Source organism: Cucurbita moschata, unplaced genomic scaffold (genome assembly GCF_002738365.1).
Source record: "Cucurbita moschata cultivar Rifu unplaced genomic scaffold, Cmos_1.0 Cmo_Scf00027, whole genome shotgun sequence".
NCBI lineage: Eukaryota > Viridiplantae > Streptophyta > Magnoliopsida > Cucurbitales > Cucurbitaceae > Cucurbita > Cucurbita moschata.
In genome coordinates, this window is record NW_019268543.1 from 2393967 (window position 1) to 2414430 (window position 20464).

At 38.5% G+C, this 20464-nt stretch overlaps 5 protein-coding genes across 8 annotated transcripts in view; 2 read left to right on the plus strand and 3 right to left on the minus strand.

Annotated features, from left to right (window-relative positions):
- The window catches only part of LOC111462643, a 10921-nt gene extending 8177 nt beyond the window's left edge, over positions 1-2744 (plus strand). Inside the window, exons 4-5 of the mRNA XM_023106311.1 lie at positions 612-787; positions 1798-2744. Coding sequence (XP_022962079.1) covers positions 612-787; positions 1798-2251 — 630 coding nt within the window. The 3' untranslated portion in view covers positions 2252-2744. The remainder of the gene's footprint in view (positions 1-611; positions 788-1797) is intronic.
- Positions 2745-4237: 1493 nt separating this feature from the next.
- On the plus strand, positions 4238-7569 carry LOC111462790 (uncharacterized J domain-containing protein C4H3.01). The gene is made up of 6 exons (XM_023106526.1): positions 4238-4402; positions 4438-4729; positions 6146-6220; positions 6707-6846; positions 6937-7074; positions 7164-7569. The coding sequence occupies exons 2-6, from the start codon at positions 4477-4479 to the stop codon at positions 7371-7373; spliced, it is 816 nt and encodes a 271-aa protein (XP_022962294.1). The 5' UTR covers positions 4238-4402; positions 4438-4476; the 3' UTR covers positions 7374-7569.
- LOC111462788 (pentatricopeptide repeat-containing protein At1g19720-like) lies at positions 7473-10428 on the minus strand. 2 transcript variants are annotated; one of them, XM_023106524.1, is made up of 2 exons: positions 10210-10428; positions 7473-10066 (listed from the first exon to the last, which is right to left on the minus strand). In XM_023106524.1, exons 1-2 carry the CDS (start codon positions 10371-10373, stop codon positions 8425-8427), a joined length of 1806 nt encoding a protein of 601 aa, XP_022962292.1. In that variant the 5' UTR covers positions 10374-10428; the 3' UTR covers positions 7473-8424. The 2 variants fall into 2 exon arrangements, with proteins under 2 accessions (XP_022962292.1, XP_022962293.1); XM_023106525.1 differs by having other exon boundaries at positions 7473-10145; positions 10210-10278.
- Positions 10429-11291: 863 nt separating this feature from the next.
- LOC111462391 lies at positions 11292-13752 on the minus strand. Of its 3 annotated transcripts, none has more exons than XM_023105927.1 (3): positions 13554-13752; positions 13248-13401; positions 11292-11506 (listed from the first exon to the last, which is right to left on the minus strand). In XM_023105927.1, coding segments are annotated over exons 1-3 (279 nt in total). In that variant the 5' UTR covers positions 13678-13752; the 3' UTR covers positions 11292-11505. The 3 variants fall into 3 exon arrangements, with proteins under 3 accessions (XP_022961695.1, XP_022961694.1, XP_022961696.1); XM_023105926.1 differs by lacking the exon at positions 11292-11506 and adding an exon at positions 11521-11625; XM_023105928.1 differs by lacking the exon at positions 11292-11506 and adding an exon at positions 11649-11903.
- Positions 13753-18432: 4680 nt separating this feature from the next.
- LOC111463023 lies at positions 18433-20157 on the minus strand. Its single transcript, XM_023106860.1, has 2 exons — positions 19219-20157; positions 18433-19112 (listed from the first exon to the last, which is right to left on the minus strand). Exons 1-2 carry the CDS (start codon positions 19573-19575, stop codon positions 18495-18497), a joined length of 975 nt encoding a protein of 324 aa, XP_022962628.1. The 5' UTR covers positions 19576-20157; the 3' UTR covers positions 18433-18494.
- Positions 20158-20464: the final 307 nt, after the last annotated feature.

The window sequence follows — 20464 nt, forward strand, 5'->3', positions numbered from 1 at the left end:
AAAAAAAAAAAAAAAAAAAAAAAAAAAAAAAAAAAAAAAAAAAAAAAAAAAAAAAAAAAAAACAGAAACAACATTTTGATGTTTCAAGAGGTCGCTTGGTTCAAATTTACTAAAAATCATAAAAGGGAAATATGAATGGAAAGTTATTTCTAGGGGCTTTCATTGATTCCTTAATAATGTTTGATTTATTGTAATGGTGTGTGACTTTTGGGAGGATCATTGGATCCCAGCTTTGGAAGTTCAGTAATCCGTTTTCTGAAGAATGTTAGGTTTTTCTTCTAGATTGTTTCCTTGGGGAGGAATAACGTTAAAAATTTCATCTAGAGATATTCCTCCTTTGAGCCTGGCCTGCATTGGCGTGTGCTTTGAAATTCGGAGTTTTCCATTCATATTGATTTTTCGGAGTTTTCTATTTCCCTTTCTTTCATATTGATTGCCATGTTTTCTCATAAATATTTTCTTGGATGGAACATTTAAGAGAAGTAACTGGTTCCCTGAAAACTATACCTTTGGAGTGTTGGCGTCTCATTTTGTTTCCTTTATAACTACACTTGGTTGTTGTTTATCTGGTTTAGGACCTGATTTTTATCTTACCTCATTGCTGTCTGTAGGTGGACAGAGGTGTTACTCTCAATGAAGCTCTCCTCAGGCATGATAAATGGCTTGAAAAGAAGGGGATTAAGAATACAAATTTCGCGGTGGTAACTTGGTCTAACTGGGATTGCCGAGTCATGTTAGAGTCAGAATGCCGTTTCAAGAAGATTCGGAAGCCTCCATATTTCAACCGGTAAATGATCCCTATAGAATTTATTTCTACTTATGGTACAAATAATAATTTAAGTTATTTCTCCTATACCTCCACGAATTGGGAAGTGCACCAGAAAAACACAAAATCCAGGGAACAAAATAACTTGGAAAATGCAAATTTCATCAAGTGTTCGTTGTTTTCATGTTTCTAATTCCATCTAGAGGGAAAGCACTATTTTTTTTTTTGGCTTTTAGCACTTTTAACATACTGGCATAGCTCATCTTCCTGTAGAACAGTATTCCATTTGCATTGTTGGTTGACTGGCTGTTCCATTGTTTTTTTTGTGTAAAAGACCATCACAATAAGAAACGATGTTGTCGGTATTCTAATATTGTAACGACCCAGATCCACCGCTAGCAGATATTATCCTCTTTGGGCTTTCTCTTTCGGGCTTTCCCTTTCGGGCTTCCCCTCAAGGCTTTAAAACGCGTTTGCTAGGGGAAGGTTTCCACACCCTTATAAATGGTGGTGTGTTCTCCTCCCTAACCAATGTGGGACATCACAATCCACCCCCCCCTTTGGGGCCCAGCGTCCTCGCTGGCACTCTTTCCTTCCTCCAATTGATGTGGGACCGCCCCCAAATCCACCCCCCTTTGTGGCCCAACGTCCTTACTGGCACACCGCCTCGTGTCTACCCCCTTCGGGTAACAGCGAGAAGGCTGGCACATCGTCCGGTGTCTAGCTCTGATACCATTAGTAACGACCCAGATCCACCGCTAGCAGATATTGTCCTCTTTGGGCTTTCCCTTTCGGGCTTCCCCTCAAGGCTTTAAAACGTGTCTGTTTGGGGGAAGGTTTCCACACCCTTATAAATGGTGGTTTGTTCTCCTCCCCAACCAACGTGGGACATCACAAATATACTCTGTGAATGAAGAATATATAGCTACCACCGTATGTTGGCGCCTACATAGGCATATTTACAAAAGAACTATATTTTTATTTAGTACTTGGATGTAATTCTTACTTTTCTTCTCTGATTTGATTGATAGATGGATCAACTTAAAACTTCCATTTCGTGAGGTTTTTGGGGGAGCACAATGCAATCTAAAGGAAGCGGTTGAGATGGCAGGCTTAGCTTGGCAAGGTCGTGCTCATTGTGGTCTTGATGATGCCAAGAACACTGCTCGTTTACTTGCCCTTCTTATGCATAGAGGCTTCAGATTTTCCATCACCAATTCATTGATGTGGCAGACTTCTGACTGCCCATTCCAATGGAAACAATCCCCAGGAGCCATGACACTCACTCCACAACCACCAATGAAACCGAAGCCTGTGCACGTACCCATCATCCAATACTACCCGTACTGTTTCTGCGGGGTTAGAAGCAGCAGAGGTATGGTTCGCAAGCCAGGACCAAAGCAAGGGAGTTGTTTCTTTGGCTGTGGGAACTGGACTGCTACCAAAGGTGCACGTTGCCATTACTTCGAATGGGCCTCGCCCTGATGCATCGAAACACCAATGAATCCTTCTTATTCGAAGCGTTCACTAAATGAATTTATGTAAAAAGAAAAAAAAAAGCAGTCAAAAAATAAACAAAAGAGTAAAAGAAAAAAATGTATTGGAAGATATGAAGTTTGATTTCTGTCTCCTGGTAGAAGGTAAACTTGGGTGCTTGGTGAAGTTCTGAGTCATACAGAATTAGATGAGTTGCTGGTTGAATATTGTGAAATTCTGCTCCTCAAAATGAAAAAAGAAAACACAAAAACAAAGTAGTTCAAGCTTTTGGGAGCTTCCAACTTGTAAAGCTGACTTATTGACTGGAGAACCTATTGGGGTGTGAGCTGTGAGAGATTATGGGTAGTGTTAGGATGGTGCTTTTATAATCATCTTTCAGGCATATGCTAAATTATCTGAATAACCTTCTGGATAGGTATGCTTTCCTTATTTTCATCTTTTAATCTTATTCTAATGGCAATCAGTAGAATTGCTCATATCATTCCCCCAATGTTCTTCATTGGTTCTAATCTTAGTTTCCTTTTAGATCTATACAGCTTTTTCTTGCATTATTTGTTACTGATTACAGCAATGATCTGGTTAGCTTTTCATGTGTTTTGGACTGCCTCTTTTCATTAATCTTCAGTGGAATTTGCTTGTTCTTCCATAGCTTCAGGTTTGATGTGCAAGCTCTCGAAGTTTTTTGGTTCAAAGAAGGGAAGGATATTGAAAATATCCTTGAAAAGATTTATTGCTTTTATCTTTTTGTTGAAGTGTTTGGTAGACTTTGAACTTTTGTTAATAGTTTTGAATTATTTTCGTGTTAACTTAGTATCGACTTTGATTTAGAGACTCATTTTATTGTGGTTGTGGATCTTTTCGCATTTGCGCAGGTTAAGCTCTTGATATTGTGAATAATTATGTCTCGTGTTTTGTTATTTTTATATGTAAGATGGATGATCGGTGTTGGAGAGGGGAACGAAACATTATTTATAAGGGTGTGGAAACCTCTCCCAGTAGATACATTTTAAAACCTTGAGGCGAAGCTCAAAAGAAAAAGTTGAAAGAGGAAAATATCGGCTAATAGCTTGAGCTGGTCTAGGCTGGCTTGGGCTATTACAATAGGTGTATAAGCTTGAGCCGACCTGGGCTGTTACACTATGTGTATAAGCTTGAGCCGGCCTGGGCTGTTACACTAAAGTGTATAAGCTTGAGCCGGCCTGGGCTGTTACACTAAGTGTATAAGCTTGAGCCGACCTGGGCTGACTGGCTTGAGCTGTTACAATAGGTGTATAAGCTTGAGTTGACCTGGGCTGTTACAATAGGTGTATTTTGATAAAAGTTTGAAATTACCTCAAATACTTTTATATATACAGGAAAGTTTAAATCTTCATATTTGTTGACGTTTATACGTATAGTTCGTCAAAATAGCTTTGTTTTACATATATTTATAAAAATAACTAAATAATGTAGCCTTTGTCTTACAAATATTTATAAAAATAATTAAATAAAATGATTAATTATGTAACTGAACGATTATTGTAAAAAAAAATTACAAATTTTTTCGTGTTTTTATATTACAATTTAAAAAAAAATAGATTAACAAAAAAGGATTGAAACTTAATTTGCAGTTTTTTAGAAAAGATTTCAAAGAACTTGAAACTCAACTGGGGCGATCATAGAGTGAAAATTTTTCATCACTTTGTCATGAACGGGGTTGCACTACTTGGTTCATGGTTGATTAATGACACATAAGAATTCATCTAGAGTTTTCACTCAGCTCATGGTTGATTACTCATGCTTGCAGCTCATGGTTGATTACTCATGCTTGCAGCTCATGGTTGATTACTCATGCTTGATTATCGACACATAAGAATTCATCCAGAGTTCTCACTCAACTTATGGTTGATTATCGACACATCAAAACTCATCCTAACCTCCCACGTGGGTGTAATATAGTTTGTGAAAGGTTGAAGAGAAGAAAGTTTCCCTATTTTACTTCAAAAATTTATAAGAAAATGGAAGTAAAATTGGGAGCTGCGAGTGAGGGAGAGAGAAGAAAAAATGAGGCGTACAAACAAAAACTGGTCATTTCCGTTTATAGTTATTTCGCCCGAGCTTGTTGGGTTCTTCTTCTCCTTCAATATCATCATTCTCCTTCAATATCATCATTCTCCTTCAATATCATCATTCTCCTTCAATATCAGCTAGTTTCGTAATTGTGGAGCCAAAGAATGAGCAGTTTGAGGACGGTGTGCAGGCCTCATGCCATGTTTTCTTCCTTCCTAATTAGCAGCAGATGCCAGTCTATGCCCAGGGTTTCGTTTCGGAACCCTAATTACAAGCGCGGCTTTTCTGTTTTCTCTCCCACCTTCAATTCCTCGTCTGCCTTTTGTCGGACTGAGAAGTGGTTCCGTATCAATCAGAGGAGGACGCTGGCCATGGCTTCCAATTGGGCTAACGAAAAAACTCCCTATGAAACTCTCGGTAACTTCCTTTTTCTCTATCTCTTTTCGTTTTTGTATAGCGCTTGGGGTTTTTCGTCTTCGTTAATGCTACTCTGGATATGCTTACCTTGCATTGAATTCGAACTGTACATTGACTCTGTTAGCGTATGTGGGGGGATTGAAAATTAACACGGTTCTTGAGTTTGTGCTTCGTGGTCTCCTGTGGTAGCTTTGGTTTGCAGTGATGGTTCCTGTGAGATCCCACGTTAGTGGGAGAGGATAACGAAATATTCCTTGTAAAGGTGTGGAAACCTCTCCCTAGCAAACACGTTTTAAAACTGTGAGGCTAACGACGATACGTAATCGGCTAAAGCGAACAATATTTGCTAGCTATGGGCTTGGGCTGTTACAAATGGTATCAAAGTCAGTCACCGGACGGTATGCCAATAAGATCGATGGCTCCCAAGAGGGTGAATTGTGAGATCCCACCTTGGTTGGAGAGGAGAATGAACATCCCTTCTAAGGATGTGGAAACCTCTCCCCAGCACATGCGTTTTAAAACTAACTGTGAGGCTGATGGCAATACGTAGCGGGCTAAAGCGAACAATATTTGCTAGCTGTGTGGCTTGGGTTGTTACAAATGGTATCAAAGCCAGTCACCCGACGGTGTGCCAATGAGAACGCTGGCTCCTAAGGGGGTGAATTGTGAGATCCCACGTTGGTTGGAGAGGAGAAGAAACATTCCTTATAAGGGTGCGGAAACCTCTCCCTAGATGCGTTTTAAAACTAACTGTGAGGCTGATAGCGATAAGCGGACAATATATGCTAGCAATGGGTTTGGGCTGTTACAAATGGTATCAAAGCCAGTCACGAGACACGGTATGTCAATGAGAATGCTGGACCCCAATGGACGATTGTGAGATCCCACATTGGTCGGAGAGAAGAACGAAACATTCTTTACAAGGGTGTGGAAACCTCTCCCTAGTGAGGCTAATGGCGATACGTAACGGGCCAAAGCGGATAATATTTGCTAGCGGTGGGTTTGGGTTGTTACAAATGGTATCAGAACCAATCATCGGACGATGTGCCACAAGAACGCTAGCCTCCAAGGGGGTGGATTGTGAGATCCCACGTTGGTTGGGGAGGAGAACAAAACATTCCTTATAAATGTGTGGAAACCTCTCCCCAACTGTGAGACAAACAACGATACGTAACAGGCTAAAGCAAACAACATCTATTAGCGGTGGGCATGGGCTGTTTCCATTTAGAAACTGGGATTGACGCGTAAATGGAAGTAATAGTGTTCTGGACTATTGATTTTGTGACGAATGTTTTTGATGATTTCAAGGATACAGTTCGTTTTCATGGAACGATTTTGCTTTTATGCATCTCAATTACTTTCAATGGACTGATTTTGAATTATCTTTTCATTTGTTCTTTAATCCAATAAAAACAGAACTAGAGAGGGATGCTGGTGAAGATAAGATAAAGAGTGCCTACAGGCGCTTGGCCAAATTTTATCATCCGGATGGTTTGCTCCTTGCTCAAGTGAAACAATTGTGTTGTTTAAAGTTCCGCATGATTAAATTCATGAAGTTCTTCTTGTCTTGAAAAAAAAAAACCTGAGATGTTCATCATTTGTGAGAAGGAAGGAAAGACAAGTCTGCATTTAAAATACTAGACCATCTAAGTTAATCACATATTAAACCATTTCTAAGATGGATGGTAAGTCATATATTTCTTTGCCATTGATTCATAATCATTTCCAGTTGCCAAATTTATTGGAGTTATGCATGAGATTGTTATTGATTATCAAGTTTTGTTGTGTTTTATGAATGTACTGGGATAATTTTTTTGCAACTTCTTCTTACCTATGCCACGCTATACGTCAATCGGTACTGCCTATCGTAAAAAAACTACAGAAATCCGTCTTTCTTCATCTCTGTGTTCCATGCTTGTGTTTGGTTAAGAACTTATTTCTGTAACTGTGATGAGCTGGTTCTTTCTTTTGTCGAAGTTTATGATGGTAGAGGAACTCTTGAAGAAGGAGAAACAGCTGAAGCTAGATTCATCAAGATTCAAGCTGCTTATGAGTTGCTCATAGATGATGAGAAACGGAGGCAGTATGATGTCGATAACCGGGTGAATCCGATGAAGGTTTGATTTCATTTATGAGATTAAGTGAATCTCATTTTTGTAGAGAAACAAATTCTCTTCTTACAAATAGGTTGTTCTGCTGATTATCAGGCATCCCAAGCATGGATGGAGTGGCTTATCAAAAAGCGCAAAGCTTTTGATCAACGGGGCGACATGGCAATAGTAGCTTGGGCTGAGCAACAGCAGCGTGAGATGAATCTACGAGCTCGACGCCTTTCTCGATCAAAGGTGAACGAACCTTTGATGCTAAGAAACGTCTTTCGTTATGGTTGTTCTTATGTTTGAACACCTTGTTTCTGAAGTGGAGGGTATTGCAGGTTGATCCAGACGAAGAGAAAAGACTACTGGCAAAAGAAAAGAGGGCGTCCATAGATTACTTTAACAGCACACTGAAACGACACACACTCGTCTTGAAGAAGAGAGATTTAATGCGAAAAAAAGCAGAGGAGGAAAAGAAAAGGTTAATAAGCCAACTTTTAGCCGAGGAGGGACTCGAGCTCGATACAGACGATGATGACAACGTGTAGTTAATACATTGAATTGATTGGCCTCAAAGAAAGTGCTGCAAATATCATTAGAAGAAACAGGAAGAGGAACAGAGAAAAGGTTCGGTTCGGTTCTGTATAGAAATCCATGTAAAACACCTTTAGTATGTATTTATTGTACAGAAGCATTGTATATACTATTTAGTTCAGTCTAAAAGAAAGAAAAATGATTCTTGCACTTCGAAAAAATGATTCAAGGTACAACGATTTTGCGTGAGAAGTGCTCGTAAGCACGATACAATACATCTCAAAAGCAATTCCGAGCATACCTATAATCTTGGAATAGGCACTTGGGATTCACTTATTTTCGATAAGCACACACCTTCTCACTATGCCTAATCGTGACATGGACTTAGACTTGCATCTTGCACATAATCTTGTAATATGACAACCTGGTTGCAATGAGCCAGGTAGCAAAGTTATGCAATCCCAAAGCCCACCACCTATAGATGAGTACTCGAGAGGGTATATCAGGGTAAGAATGCATAGTACCAGCTTGATCAACCCGATGTCGTGGGGATGATCGGCTGCGAGGTATATATGAAAGCCTTCTTTGTAACGAGAACAGATAGGACGTTAACGCCAGGTGATTGTTTTAAACATCGTTCCAATTTGCAAGAAAATTCCCCTTGAACCGTGGTGGCGGTTCAGATGCAGTGCCTCATCATCTAAAGTCTCATCTATTGAAACCAAAGTTTGATTGCCACAAACGCAGGTAAGATGTCTCACGAGTATGCATTATGTTCCATGAAGCAGAACTCCTCCATCAAACTCGTTTGAACTTAAGACATTTGCGAGATCATCACACGATTCGACAAGTTGACTCTTGATGATATAGGAATGTAGCTGTCTTCTCATTATCAAATCTGTCATAGCCAAGGCAGGGAAAAGTATCGAAAAGGTGTCTGAACTTGGTTTTATGCCTTCTACTAGCATTTGACAGAAGAGTTCAACCGCCATTTTCGGCTGCATAACTCTCCTAAAACCTGCAATCAAGGCATTCCAACAAACTTCATTCCTGTTCTTTATTCCCTCAAATACTCGAATCACCATCGCACTTCGAGTACATGTCAATGAGAGCACTCGAAACAACGTGGTCGTCTTCAAAACCGTTCCTCAACATATATCCATGGATTTCTTTCCCTTTGTGCAATAAATTCAAGCTAGCACAAGCAGCCAGAGCTGCAGTTATAGTGACGATATTCGGTCTGATTGGCGAAGTAATCACCTTATCAACAAGGCAAGCAGTGTAAAGCATGGTCTGGAATAACTCAAGAGCTTCATAACTTAACCCAGATAGTTGAAATCCAGATACTAGAACATTCAAAGATACAACATTAGGTGCCAAGTCTTTCTGCAACATCTCAGTTAGCAAGTTATATGCTTCAACTTTCTGCCCGTTTTTTGCATATCCAGCCAGCAGTGTGTTGTAGGTTACAACATCAGGTCTTAGTCCATGATGCTGCATTGATCTAAAACGTTCTAATGCCTGGCTAGTTCTTCCCTGATTCACATAAGTTGCAATAATTTCATTCCACAATGTAATGTTTTTCTTCTCTGCTTTAGCAAAAATTTCTTCAGCATAATCGTCTTGCCCGCATTTCGAATACATATTGACTAACGATCCTTCGACGTAGATGTTCGTACACAGCTCGCACTTAAGAGCATATGCATGAACAGCCCTGCCTAAACCCAGATATCTCAATCCTGCACAAGCTGGTAGAACACTAGCAACAGTAACAGAATTTGGATTCTCAGGAAACAACAGCATGTTAATGAATACATACAGAGCATCTTTGAAAAATCCATTTAGAACACAGCCTGATATGACTCCATTCCATGAATTAACCCTTGGGCTCAGTCCTTGTTCTTGCATAGCTTCCAAGTATTTGAGAGCAGTGCCAATCTTTCCATGTCGAGCAAACCCAGAGACCAATGCATTCCATGATATCAAATCAGGCTTCAACCCGCTAGACTGCATGGAGTGAAATGCTTCCATCGCCTCATCCAAAAGACCTTCTTCCATGTAAGCAGACACAAGCGCAGTCCATGACACCACATCTTTTTCACTCATTGAATCAAAAACATTAATCTCAAATCTCAAATCCCCACAATTACCATAGAAATCCATAAGAGCATTCCCAATGAAAATATCAGAGACCAACCTCTTCCTAATGGCATACCCATGGATCATTTTACCTGTCTTCACCGCCTGTCTTCTGGAACATGCTTTAAGAATCGTGGGCACGAGGTATTTATCAGGTAGTATGCCCTCCTCAACCATCGATCCGAATGCTGCAAAGAGCTCATTCCACTTCTCTGACCGACAATACGCCCTAATCAAAGCTGTATACGCAGGCAGCGGTCTCTCAGGCATTTCATCGAACACCTTACGGTCACTATCCACGTACGTCGCACACTTCGCACACTTCGCACAAAACTTTGCCAGATTGTTTCCAATCAAACTATCAACTCGCCGAGCATTTAATTTAACATCCTGGACATTACAATTAAACAAAGCGAAACTACGAGCGATTGGGACATTAGAACCTGCATCATTACTATCCGGACATTTAGCAACTGGAGCAAATCGACACTGGGGTCTATTATGGGCCGATATCGCAGTGGAATGCATCCTACAAGCTACATTCATGGAATTTCGAGAAAATCTGAAACTGGGATAGAGGTCAACGTTTAACTTGGAAGACGATGGAAGAAGAGCAGGAGAAGTGTTGTTTGACGAAAGAAACCCATCTACGAGAGTTGCCATAATCAGACGATGGAAAAAGCTTTGTTGCCTCAGAAATTAAAGACGTACCTATGCCTGTGAGAGATCAATGGAAAGCAACAGAGAAGGAGATGGAGAGAACAGGGAATCTCGAACCTGTACTGCTCGGAAAGCTTTGCCACGTTATCGTTCAAAAATGGGCTGGGCGAGTGTGTAAAAATTAGGGAACTTTGAATAATATTAATAAAGGACATATCAAGAAAAAATAGGATTTTTTTTTTTTTTTTGGGATAAAAACAACATTGAATCTAAACCTTTTGATGAATTTTATGAATTTTGGAAAGATGATTTGATAAGTAATTTGCCAAACTAAGTTGAGGTAAATTAAGAGGTAATAAGAAAAATCCTTGAATGTTATGTTTTTGCTACGTCGACGTGAAGCTGACATATCTGGAGTCACCGTCGATCAATATAAGGATCTCACCCCATCTACAAAACCAAAGTTATTCTCGAGAGTCAATTTAGTGTACGGAGGGTATTAGCACCATACAACACCTACTTAAAAAATGTTCTATCATATAACCTAAATCAATTAATAAGATCATTTATTTTTAGGAAAAATATCAACTTTTGTGAAAAGAACCCATGAATATATGGTCATGTTTGTCTTAGACGTGGCTTGAAAAACAATCTTGTCCTCCCCATGTATCCTTAAAAGATGGAAAAGGTAGACAAATAAAGACAGACAAAAAATATTGGAAAGACTAGATTTCGAAGGCGATGCACCCCTTGAACGATGAAGCCTTGAGCGGAAGGAGAGACTTGCACCCTCGACCTCAGCCTTGGCAAGACTATGCTATACCATGAAGCTATTTCCGCCATGTATCACGTCGAAACGGACGATTTATGCTTTTTTGCCGGACCACACTCGCCTCCGATCGAGCTACGAGCACGAGTAGGTAGGCAACTAGGGAGAGGGTGGCTGGGCTGCCTTTTCAATCAATCTCAAGCCGACCCCTAATTACTCGACCTAACCTGGGAAACACACAAACTAGAGCACTCCACTCCAATCCAAATGACGACAAAACCCACAATCACACTCAACGTACCGTATCAGCCCGACTTTTCGAATAAATACTATTCACAGTTTCTTTAAGAACGAACCCGATTAATAATGAAAAAAGAAAACTTCATGAAGATAAAATAGCCATAACTAGTCCAACAAATGCAACCCAAATTTACAAGAGTAAAGACTTTGAAATTGAGAAGAGAAGTGAATATATACAACTTGAAGAACTCGAGTAACCCGAATTTACAGTCACAATAAAACAAAGCATAAGCCATTGCTCATGTCAGAACTCGATGAAGCAATCACCATCACAGTCATCTGAAAAGCAATTTTAAAAATCATCAAGGCTATAGCAACCATAATTACTGTTCATTCCAACAAATCATCAAGGCTTGGTGGTCAAGATCTTGACATTGTTCCACCTTCATTTGATCAAACTATCAAACTATTAAACAATTCAAGCATTAAAAGGGCTTGTTTGGAACAACTTTTTAAGTATTTTTAAGCACTTGAGAAGTAATTCCAAATCGACTTTAATAGATGTAATTAGTCTTATTTTCTGTCAGAACGTCGTTCTGGCAGAAAACGTGCATTCCTAAGTGAACTTTCACTTTGAGCTATACACATCTCAAACAATTGGCCAATACTGCACTATTTCTTTTGGGTTTACATTCTGCATTTCAGTTAAGATGGCCTCCAAGCTCAAAACATACATCTGTCGACAGAAAACCTATCTATTACTGAGGCCAAAATTTAGTTGTTTCTGCACTATCCAACAAATATCCATGGGTGATCAGATAACATTTATCAGTAAAAACATCATCTTGGAAGAAGTGTCATCACCGGGAACAACATAGAAGTGAAAAATGAGGGATTTAACCGAAACAAACCCAAAAAAGAATGGTATAAGACTTTGATCTACTTTTTACTGAATACAAGCATCGGTTTTTTGCTTAGTGAAACTACATTTATTCCTATACAAAAAGGTATTGGCTAGACTGAGAGATGTTGAAATTTGGAAAAGAGGGCACTGCAAAAGAATAGTGATAGGGAAATGATTGTGAAAGCCACGGAGGAAACAGACGAGATGAGTTGCAAGATTGTAACGGCCCAAACCCACTGCTAGCAGAAATTGTCCTCTTTGGGTTTTTCCTTCCGGGCTTCCCCTCAAAGTTTTAAAATGCGTCTGCTAAGGAGAGGTTTCCACACCCTTATAAAGAATGCTTCGTTCTCCTCCCCAACCGATGTGAGATTTCACAAAGATGGTAGGCAAGATAAGTGCACGACCAAGATTGGCTGGTAGATAAGTTGTAATGTGCACATGGTAATGGTAGACTCCAAGATGGGGCATGTGGAAGGAAGTTGGTCCGTTCGTTTCACAACCAAATTGGTTGCAAGATGGATGACAAAAGATCGAGTTCAAAATTCTATCTTTAGTAAATAAAGTTGAGGATTTTATCTATATCACAGAAAATAGAATGGTGTTCTTGTAATCATATATGCTAAAGCCTATTCTGGATATCTAAATATTAAGAAACCCCAAACTCGTGCCACATTGGGAGCCCAAAAGCAGTATACTTGAAATTGTCTAACAAAAGAATACGGTCTACATGCTCATATTTGCGCTCTAAACGCAGACACATGGGCAGGCAAGGCAAAATAAAACATGCAGAGATAATATTCTCGAAGAAAATGATAATGTTATCATGATCTTCCCTTCTATACTCGGTATTGCATGAAGCAGGATACACAAACATCTATATTATACCGATCACCTCAAGCACATAAATACACGACAAGAAGAATCTTCCAGCAGATGAAAGAAACCAAGATAGCGACTCTTCATGAGTGGCGTTGATTTTTGTACTTTTTTCCCCTTCCATGTAATTAAGTTACAAGGTGATCGAGTTTCTGATATGAGATTTCACATGGAAGAAAAGTATAATAACAGAAGACGAACACAAATTTCACATTCGACGGTTAAACCTTAGTAAACAATTCCAGATGAGCTTAGCAAACAAATTGCAGGTATAAAACAACGACAACAAAAAGAACTCACCAGCCAGAAGCTGAAGTTTGGGAATCCAAATTATTATAAAATTTCGATAGTCGGCGGGTTGGAGGCTTCGGTTTGACGGATTTCTTACGCAAGCCAAAAATTTCTTGCACCAGAGGGACGTGAACAAGAACGAGCTTCCACGCCAAAAACCAACCTACGCAATCACTCCAATTAACAGTGCAGCGCAGGATTAAATAAATACTACAGAAATAGAGATCGGACTTCCGATTACAAAACCTAAGCAGAAATAGACATCAGAAATACAGGAATTGCACGAAATAATCAAGAGAAAGGAGAATAAATTACCAAGAGAAATCAAGGAGAACGTGAACACGACGGCAAGGATCGGGCGTAGTATGAATATATTGAGATAATCCCATTGAGAAAAAGAATTCTCGAAAGATGAAAACGAGGAAGACGACGACTCCATTAGAAGAGCTCAATTGCACGAGGAGTGAGTCACGCAATCAATCCCCGTCGAGGGCTCTACCAGTTCTCTTCGTGGGCTCGGGTTTCAGCTTCTGTAGTTTTATATTGGGCCTAAGCCCAATATTCGTGTTGGGCTTTATCACTAACTTTCTTGGGCTTATATTTGGGCTAGAGTTTCTGGTTTTCATATTGGGCCTGAGTCCAACTCTGAGGTTCAAGCAAGCTTTCCAGATTTCGCGGTGCTTTCTCCATTCCCGCCCCTATTCCGTTTTCGTCCTCTGATTTTGGCGGCGTTTCTTGTGCCGTGCTCCCATGGAACTAGAAGGTTCTCCTGGAAACTCTGCTGAAAATCCTTGAATTATTTACAAATTTCTGGTAATTTCCATATCCTCTCTGAATCTGCAAGTTTCGTTAGCGAGTATGTTGTTCTTTTGCTGCGGGAATTGGAAGCTAGTGAACTATGGATTGTAGATTTTCGGTATTTTTCAATGCCTCTTTGAATTCTGATTGCTGAAGTATCGAGTAGTCTTAATGTTAGACCTATGAGTATGCTGTTAAGCTGAATTTTACGGAGCATAAGGATAGGTAAAGTAGCCGCGAAATGGCGAAGTAAAGGAAATGGAGGCATTATGGTTACGTTATGTCTTATGCGTTTAATGATGCAAGTGATTGTAGTACATTTGACGATAGAACTTCAAGTTTTAGCTGTATAAAATATTTCCTGGGATTCTTTATCAATTTTTGGTTTGTTTGGCCTTTGTTTTGGATGTCTGTGATCTTACACTTCTTACTACTTAAGAAACATAGCTCCATGGTTGAAATTCTTTCATTCTTTGTTCGTGATTTTGAGGCTTTAGTGTCTGTTGATCAGTCCTACGTACTGTGTTTGTCTTGGTAGTTGGTTGCAGTATGCATGACACTGTTTCCTTTGACGCTCTGATCTTGAAAAGATCTTCAAATTTAGCGTTGATCTTAGTCTCGGTTTCAATCTTCTTAGCATTGATCTTCAACAAATTACCATATTAATGTAACCAAGAAGTTCTTTCAATCAACAAAATAGAGTTAAATTTAGAATCTAGTCCCCGTAGTTAGCTATTTTTAATGTTTTGATACCCATATTTTAATATGTTCCATTATATTCCTTTTTAAAAACAAATCATTTTATTCATTTACATTAATTAGCCAGTAAAATAGTCATTAAAAAAAAAAAAAAAAGTTAGCATGGTTCCATGTGGCGTGGACTGCATTAGTTTCTCTGTATATAGTCAGAGCTGTAAATAATTTCAAGGTACCACACCAACCTTCACATGTTCATGTCAATTTTTCTTCATATTTTACTGGATATCCACCATCGGAACCACAATGTTATTGTTATGCTTGTAGAAGTATAACCATTAAATTGAATGAACCAAAGTTGAAAAAATTTAAAGAAAAAAGAATGAAGTACTAAACGATAACTATAATTATGATTTAGTGAATTGAAAGTCTAAAGAAAGAGTCCGAATCTAAGTAAAGTTATGACAAGAGTATGAATATAGACTTTCAGTTTATTGCTATTTTGAAGTATAATTTTTTTCTCATTGCTTAAAACAGGAATTTTTCTCAAAATTTTAAGTGATTCAAAAAGCCACATTTTAAGTTATGGGATTCTACGTAGGCCTTTCCTTTTCCCCACTAATGGACTGTGGTATAAGCATTCCATGATGAACACCATAATAGTGCCGTCACGAAATAAAACTTTCAACTATAAGGGTAATTATGTAACCAATGTAAAAGCTTGAAGAAGAATAAAAATTGTTAAAGCAAGGGACTAAAACTTGAAAATTTTATAATTTAGGGGCTAATATTGTAGTTTGACCCAAATTTTGTATGCAAATCACACGTCCTAGTGGAATTATGTACCGTCTCCTTTAAATTTTCTTTGTAACAAACAGTTAGGATTGAAAAGATTACTTCAATGTGCATACTGATCGGATCTGTATTATATGTGCATACTGATCGGACAGCATGATCAAAGCCATCATAGTTTTACTATTGCTCCTTCTACTTTGTCATCAACTGGGGTTACATTTGCTTTTGGATGATTAAATTGCACTAAAGCAATTAACTGTTATGATAAGGTGTGTATTTAAACAATTATATCACTTCTGGAAACTTTTAATCATGATATAAGACATTATGAGGTTGTGTATTGTTTTTGTGGGTTGACTGAATACAATACATCTTTTTTTTCTATCCTTTGCTATGTGATAACGGTGGGAGACTGGAAAAATATTAATGTATTGGATCTACTCACATTTACACGCATTCTCTGCAGGTCTTTAAATAGACTGATTATGCAGAGATAACCAGAGTTAACTTCCTAATAAGTTGCTATTGTTTTAGTAGAATAACAGAAAAACCTAAACCCTTTACACTAAGCATGCAAAATGAAGAATTCAACTTGTATATGTAAATTGAATTTAGAGTAAGAATCGGACAAGTAGAATATTCTTGATGTTTCAAATTAACCCATCTTCCATTGCTTATATAGCAACCTTGCTCATGACTCTATACTGAAAGAAGTTGTAGTCAAGGGTATTGTTTTTTTTATTTATTCCAAAAGTTCGTCATTTGTTGGTATTAACTATATTGATTTATACGTGTATTGTAGCTGTTTCTTTTCTTAGGATAACCCACTGTCCATAGCCCATTGAGGTTTCATGTTTTTCAGATAGGCATTTCTGCCATATGACATCGAGGTGTTTTTGATGAAATTTACAGACTTGCAACTTGAAGATTTGGCGGGAAATCTTAACAAAATCTATGGTATTGCTGGTGGTATAAAGTTGATGTTGAGTATGGTTACTGAAATAACAATTACATAGTCAAGGGATGGTATGCGAGGATTTAACACCCAATTTTCTAGAGATCCAGATGCACAACTGCATGGCTTCGCATTGCTCAACATGGTAACAAGATTATAACATGGATCTTTCATTTGCTTGCTCTTGAAGTTCTCCGTTCTCACATTTTTCAATTGTGTGCTGTAAATTAAACATAATACAAAGTCATTCACAGTGTTTTTCTGATTCTCATGAAAGGAATTCAATTAATTTATTCCCCAAGAAGGAATTTAGAAGAGGAAAAAAAAAAGAATATCTATTTATGTGGCCTTTTACAATTCGTTTGCTGGCCTGTGTCTTCTTTACAGCTTATCTCGTAATTATGAAGTTACAGTGAAAACGATAGAGTGTTTCCAAACTAGTCATGTTTATAAGCATAGGGATGTCTCATCTGGGGTTGCATGCTCTGAAAACCGACACTAAAATTCTTAATTATTAATGTCTGAGGAGGAATATCTTTCTCTTCTTTTTTCGTTCTCGGGGAAGTAAATGAAAATCATTATTTCTGATGATTATTGAAAAGCAAAGTGTGCTTTGCTTAAAGGGCTAGAGAGCTGTCTGCGATCAGGCGTTGGCCAGAACCTGTTTTCTGGACGGCTGGCCTCTATTACAATACAATACAGTACAGTACAGCGAAGCCTGGTTAGTTTATTTCCTTCCTCCTCCACCCTTTGTTTATTTATTTGTCTGCTTTTAATCTGCGTGTTGCAATTTGCTTACTCTTTTTGGAACCCTTTAAATCAGGCTATGCATGAAATGCCTGCAAGGGACAAAAAGCATGAGAAACAGTTACAACTTTCAAAGTGAGCAATTCACAGCTTTCTTTTTCCAGTGTTTATGTTATATTGTTTATATTTGTGTTTCCCTCAAAACCCGTCGAGAAAATTCAGCAAAAGAATAAACCAAAATTAGTAGAGAGAAAGGGAGTCAGGAGATGTCAGAAGAAGGATGTGAAAGAGGAACTTTCATCATCAGACTCCATAGCTTTCAAAGAGAACCGAATCAGACAAAAGCTTGGGGTTAAGAAAAGGATGTTGCTTTCCGGGAAAAAAATAAAATATTGAAAAAAAAAATGAAAAAAAAAGGAAACCAGGAATCTCACTGTACACATTGCCTTTTACAGCCCTCTAAGCCCCCACTTTTCATCATTCTTTCACCGCTAGAATGATTAGTCATATTTACTATCTCAACTAAAAGTATCAAAAGACGCCTCCCTCTCAGCCTGAACTGAACTGGAGAGAGGGACATCAGTTCTACTAGAAAACTAAACGCCCAAAAAGAAAGTGAAATTTTTTGGATTTTTCCCCCTCTTCCTCTTGTTTTGGAATATTGACCCATGTCTCTGTCTTTGAAAATTACAAAGAAGCTTCTTCGTTTTTATTCAATTCCTTTTGTTCACTCAACTTTCCTTTTCTTCTTTTCTGCACAAATATGCTTGTATGTATACATAAACTCTGCATTTTCATGGTCAGGCTTATTGGGCTTGGGTGTTACATTATATGTTGAGATGAAGCAATATTTTCTGTCATCTTTTTGACTTGTCAGCTAGTCAAAAATTTCAATTCAAATAAACAATCAAAGATATTGCTTATACTGTTGTAGCAAAGTTGTTTTTACTGTTTACCTGTTCATTTTATATTCTCATCTACTTGACATTACGCTTGATTAGATATTTCTGCTATAAAAAAATTAGTAAAGATTTGATAATACTTTTTAGTATTAATTAATTTATGGGTTTCTCATTTCTTTTTTGACCCTATATTCATCGGTTGATTGTTTTTACTTTTTAGAGGATTGAAGAAAAGTCTGGAAAACGGAAGCAGAGGAGGGTTAAGAGGTACAACTCTATCCATTGATTCTTCTGCTTGTTGTTTTTTTTTTTTTTCGTTTTGGGCTTTGAACCATAACAACTACAATATTTTTCAACATCTGTCTACCTGTGGCTACAAAAGTCCAAAAGCTTCTTCCTGCCTTCAACGATTTCATCAATGAAATCATCAAGTTGGCAAACAATATTTTCAGCTCCGGATCTCAGGACCCCAAAACAATCTCTCAAATTCTCAAACGTTTCTCTAATTCCAATCTCTGTTTCCCATTCCACCACTCCCTGGGACCCTATCCCCACCCTCCTCTCCAATTCCGCCCTCAATTCCTCCATCGCCATCTTCGATCTCCTGAACTCATACAGCAAAATCCCAGGCCTCCCGTTCATCTGGTTGATTTCTCCGGCGACTCTCTGCTGCAATCTCGCCGTTGATATCATAAAAGCTGAACCAAAAAACAGACACCCTTCATACCCCCCTCTTACGAAGTTCGATTCCGGCCAACAGTAAACCAGCCCGTAGAGCAAGATCATTAGGAGGAGTGAGCTCACATTTCTCATTGCGTACAGAACTCCCCTGAATCCATTGAATCCGTTCAGTTTTGATTCGATCAATACTTTCTCATCGAACCTCAGAGATAGCGGTTGAATTCTTGCTTCCATCAGTGCCCGATTCTCCTCCTCCAATCCCACCGCTTCCCTTCTACACCCTGATATTGCCCTAATCACCTGTATATAAGAGTTTAAAATCTCTTAGATTCTGAACCCAATGCTTCCAAACAAAATAAAACATAACAGAACAAAGACACGAGCAATTATGACGTCTGAGATGGACCTGACGAGAAAGTTGCGGACTCAGATGGCGATGAGTATCGAGAGAGGAAGTGATATTGAACCCAGCAGAGTAGAAATTTTCGATGCCAGAAATGCCTGATTTGAGGACATGACAGGCGTCCCACAGCTTAGAACTCTCATCCATATATTCATCCAGCCACTTCTCCCCCACAGGCAAATGAAGCTTTTGGACAAGAAGTGTCAATTGGGAATGAAATGATCGGAGAAGTGAAAGAACCCTTTGAAGGAATTGGATTGACATGAAATTATTCGACAGGTAAACCCGTTCAAGATCATCGATCCCTCGAGTCAGAAAGGTATAGAAGCCATTGACAGAGTTGGTTGAGGAAGGATCCATTGTGACCTTATGGGAACTAAAAGGAAAAGCAGAGAGAGAGAGAGAGAGAAGGGGAGAGAGAAATGGAGGGGTAGTAGTAGAAGAGGGAGAGAAAAGGATATTATGAAGGCTGGTATTTAAGTTGAAGAAGCATTGAGAAATTAAAGGAAGAAATGGAAGAATGGGAATTAGACACCCAATTCTAAGTCTTTTTAGAAGCTCAGGTTTCTAAGGTTGAAAAGGATTGTTGGGAGCAATGATGGGTGTTTCCTATAGGGGGAAAAGATGATTGGTAATATGCCATTTTCATTGTTAAATGGGCAGAAAGAAGGAGAACCCAAAAAAATATTCTATAACTCCCAGAAACTAATTAATTTAAAACTGTAAGAGAATTTATTCTGAGGAAGAGGAAAATAAAAACCCCCCGAAAAGTGAATTGAGAAACAAAAAAATTTATCACCTAAACTAAAGTTTTGGCCCATAGGACCACGATTTCCCTATAAACTCCCTTCCAATTTCTTCCTTTTATCCTCTGCCCTTTAAAGTAGCTCCCATTTATTATTTTTACATACATAAAGTTGAGAGAGATGGAGATAGACAGAGAAAGAGAGAGAATAGCTGTGGCATTTAAGTACAGGGAATTCTCTTATTATCTTTATGAAGTGAGATTTAAGCTTTTTATTGGGTTGGGAAAATGATTTAATCAAAGAGGATTCAACCAGTTTTGATAAGAGTGCTGTTTGGATTCTTGTTTCCCCATTTTTTTTCCATCCCTCGAGCAACTGAATTTTGCTTCTTTAATCCTCAATCTTCCATTCCATTGAAATTTGTGGGTATGAGCGGAAGAGAAGGGGAAGGTAAGGTTATTCTTATCAATTTTGTTTTTTTTTTTTTTTTTTTTTTTTTGGAA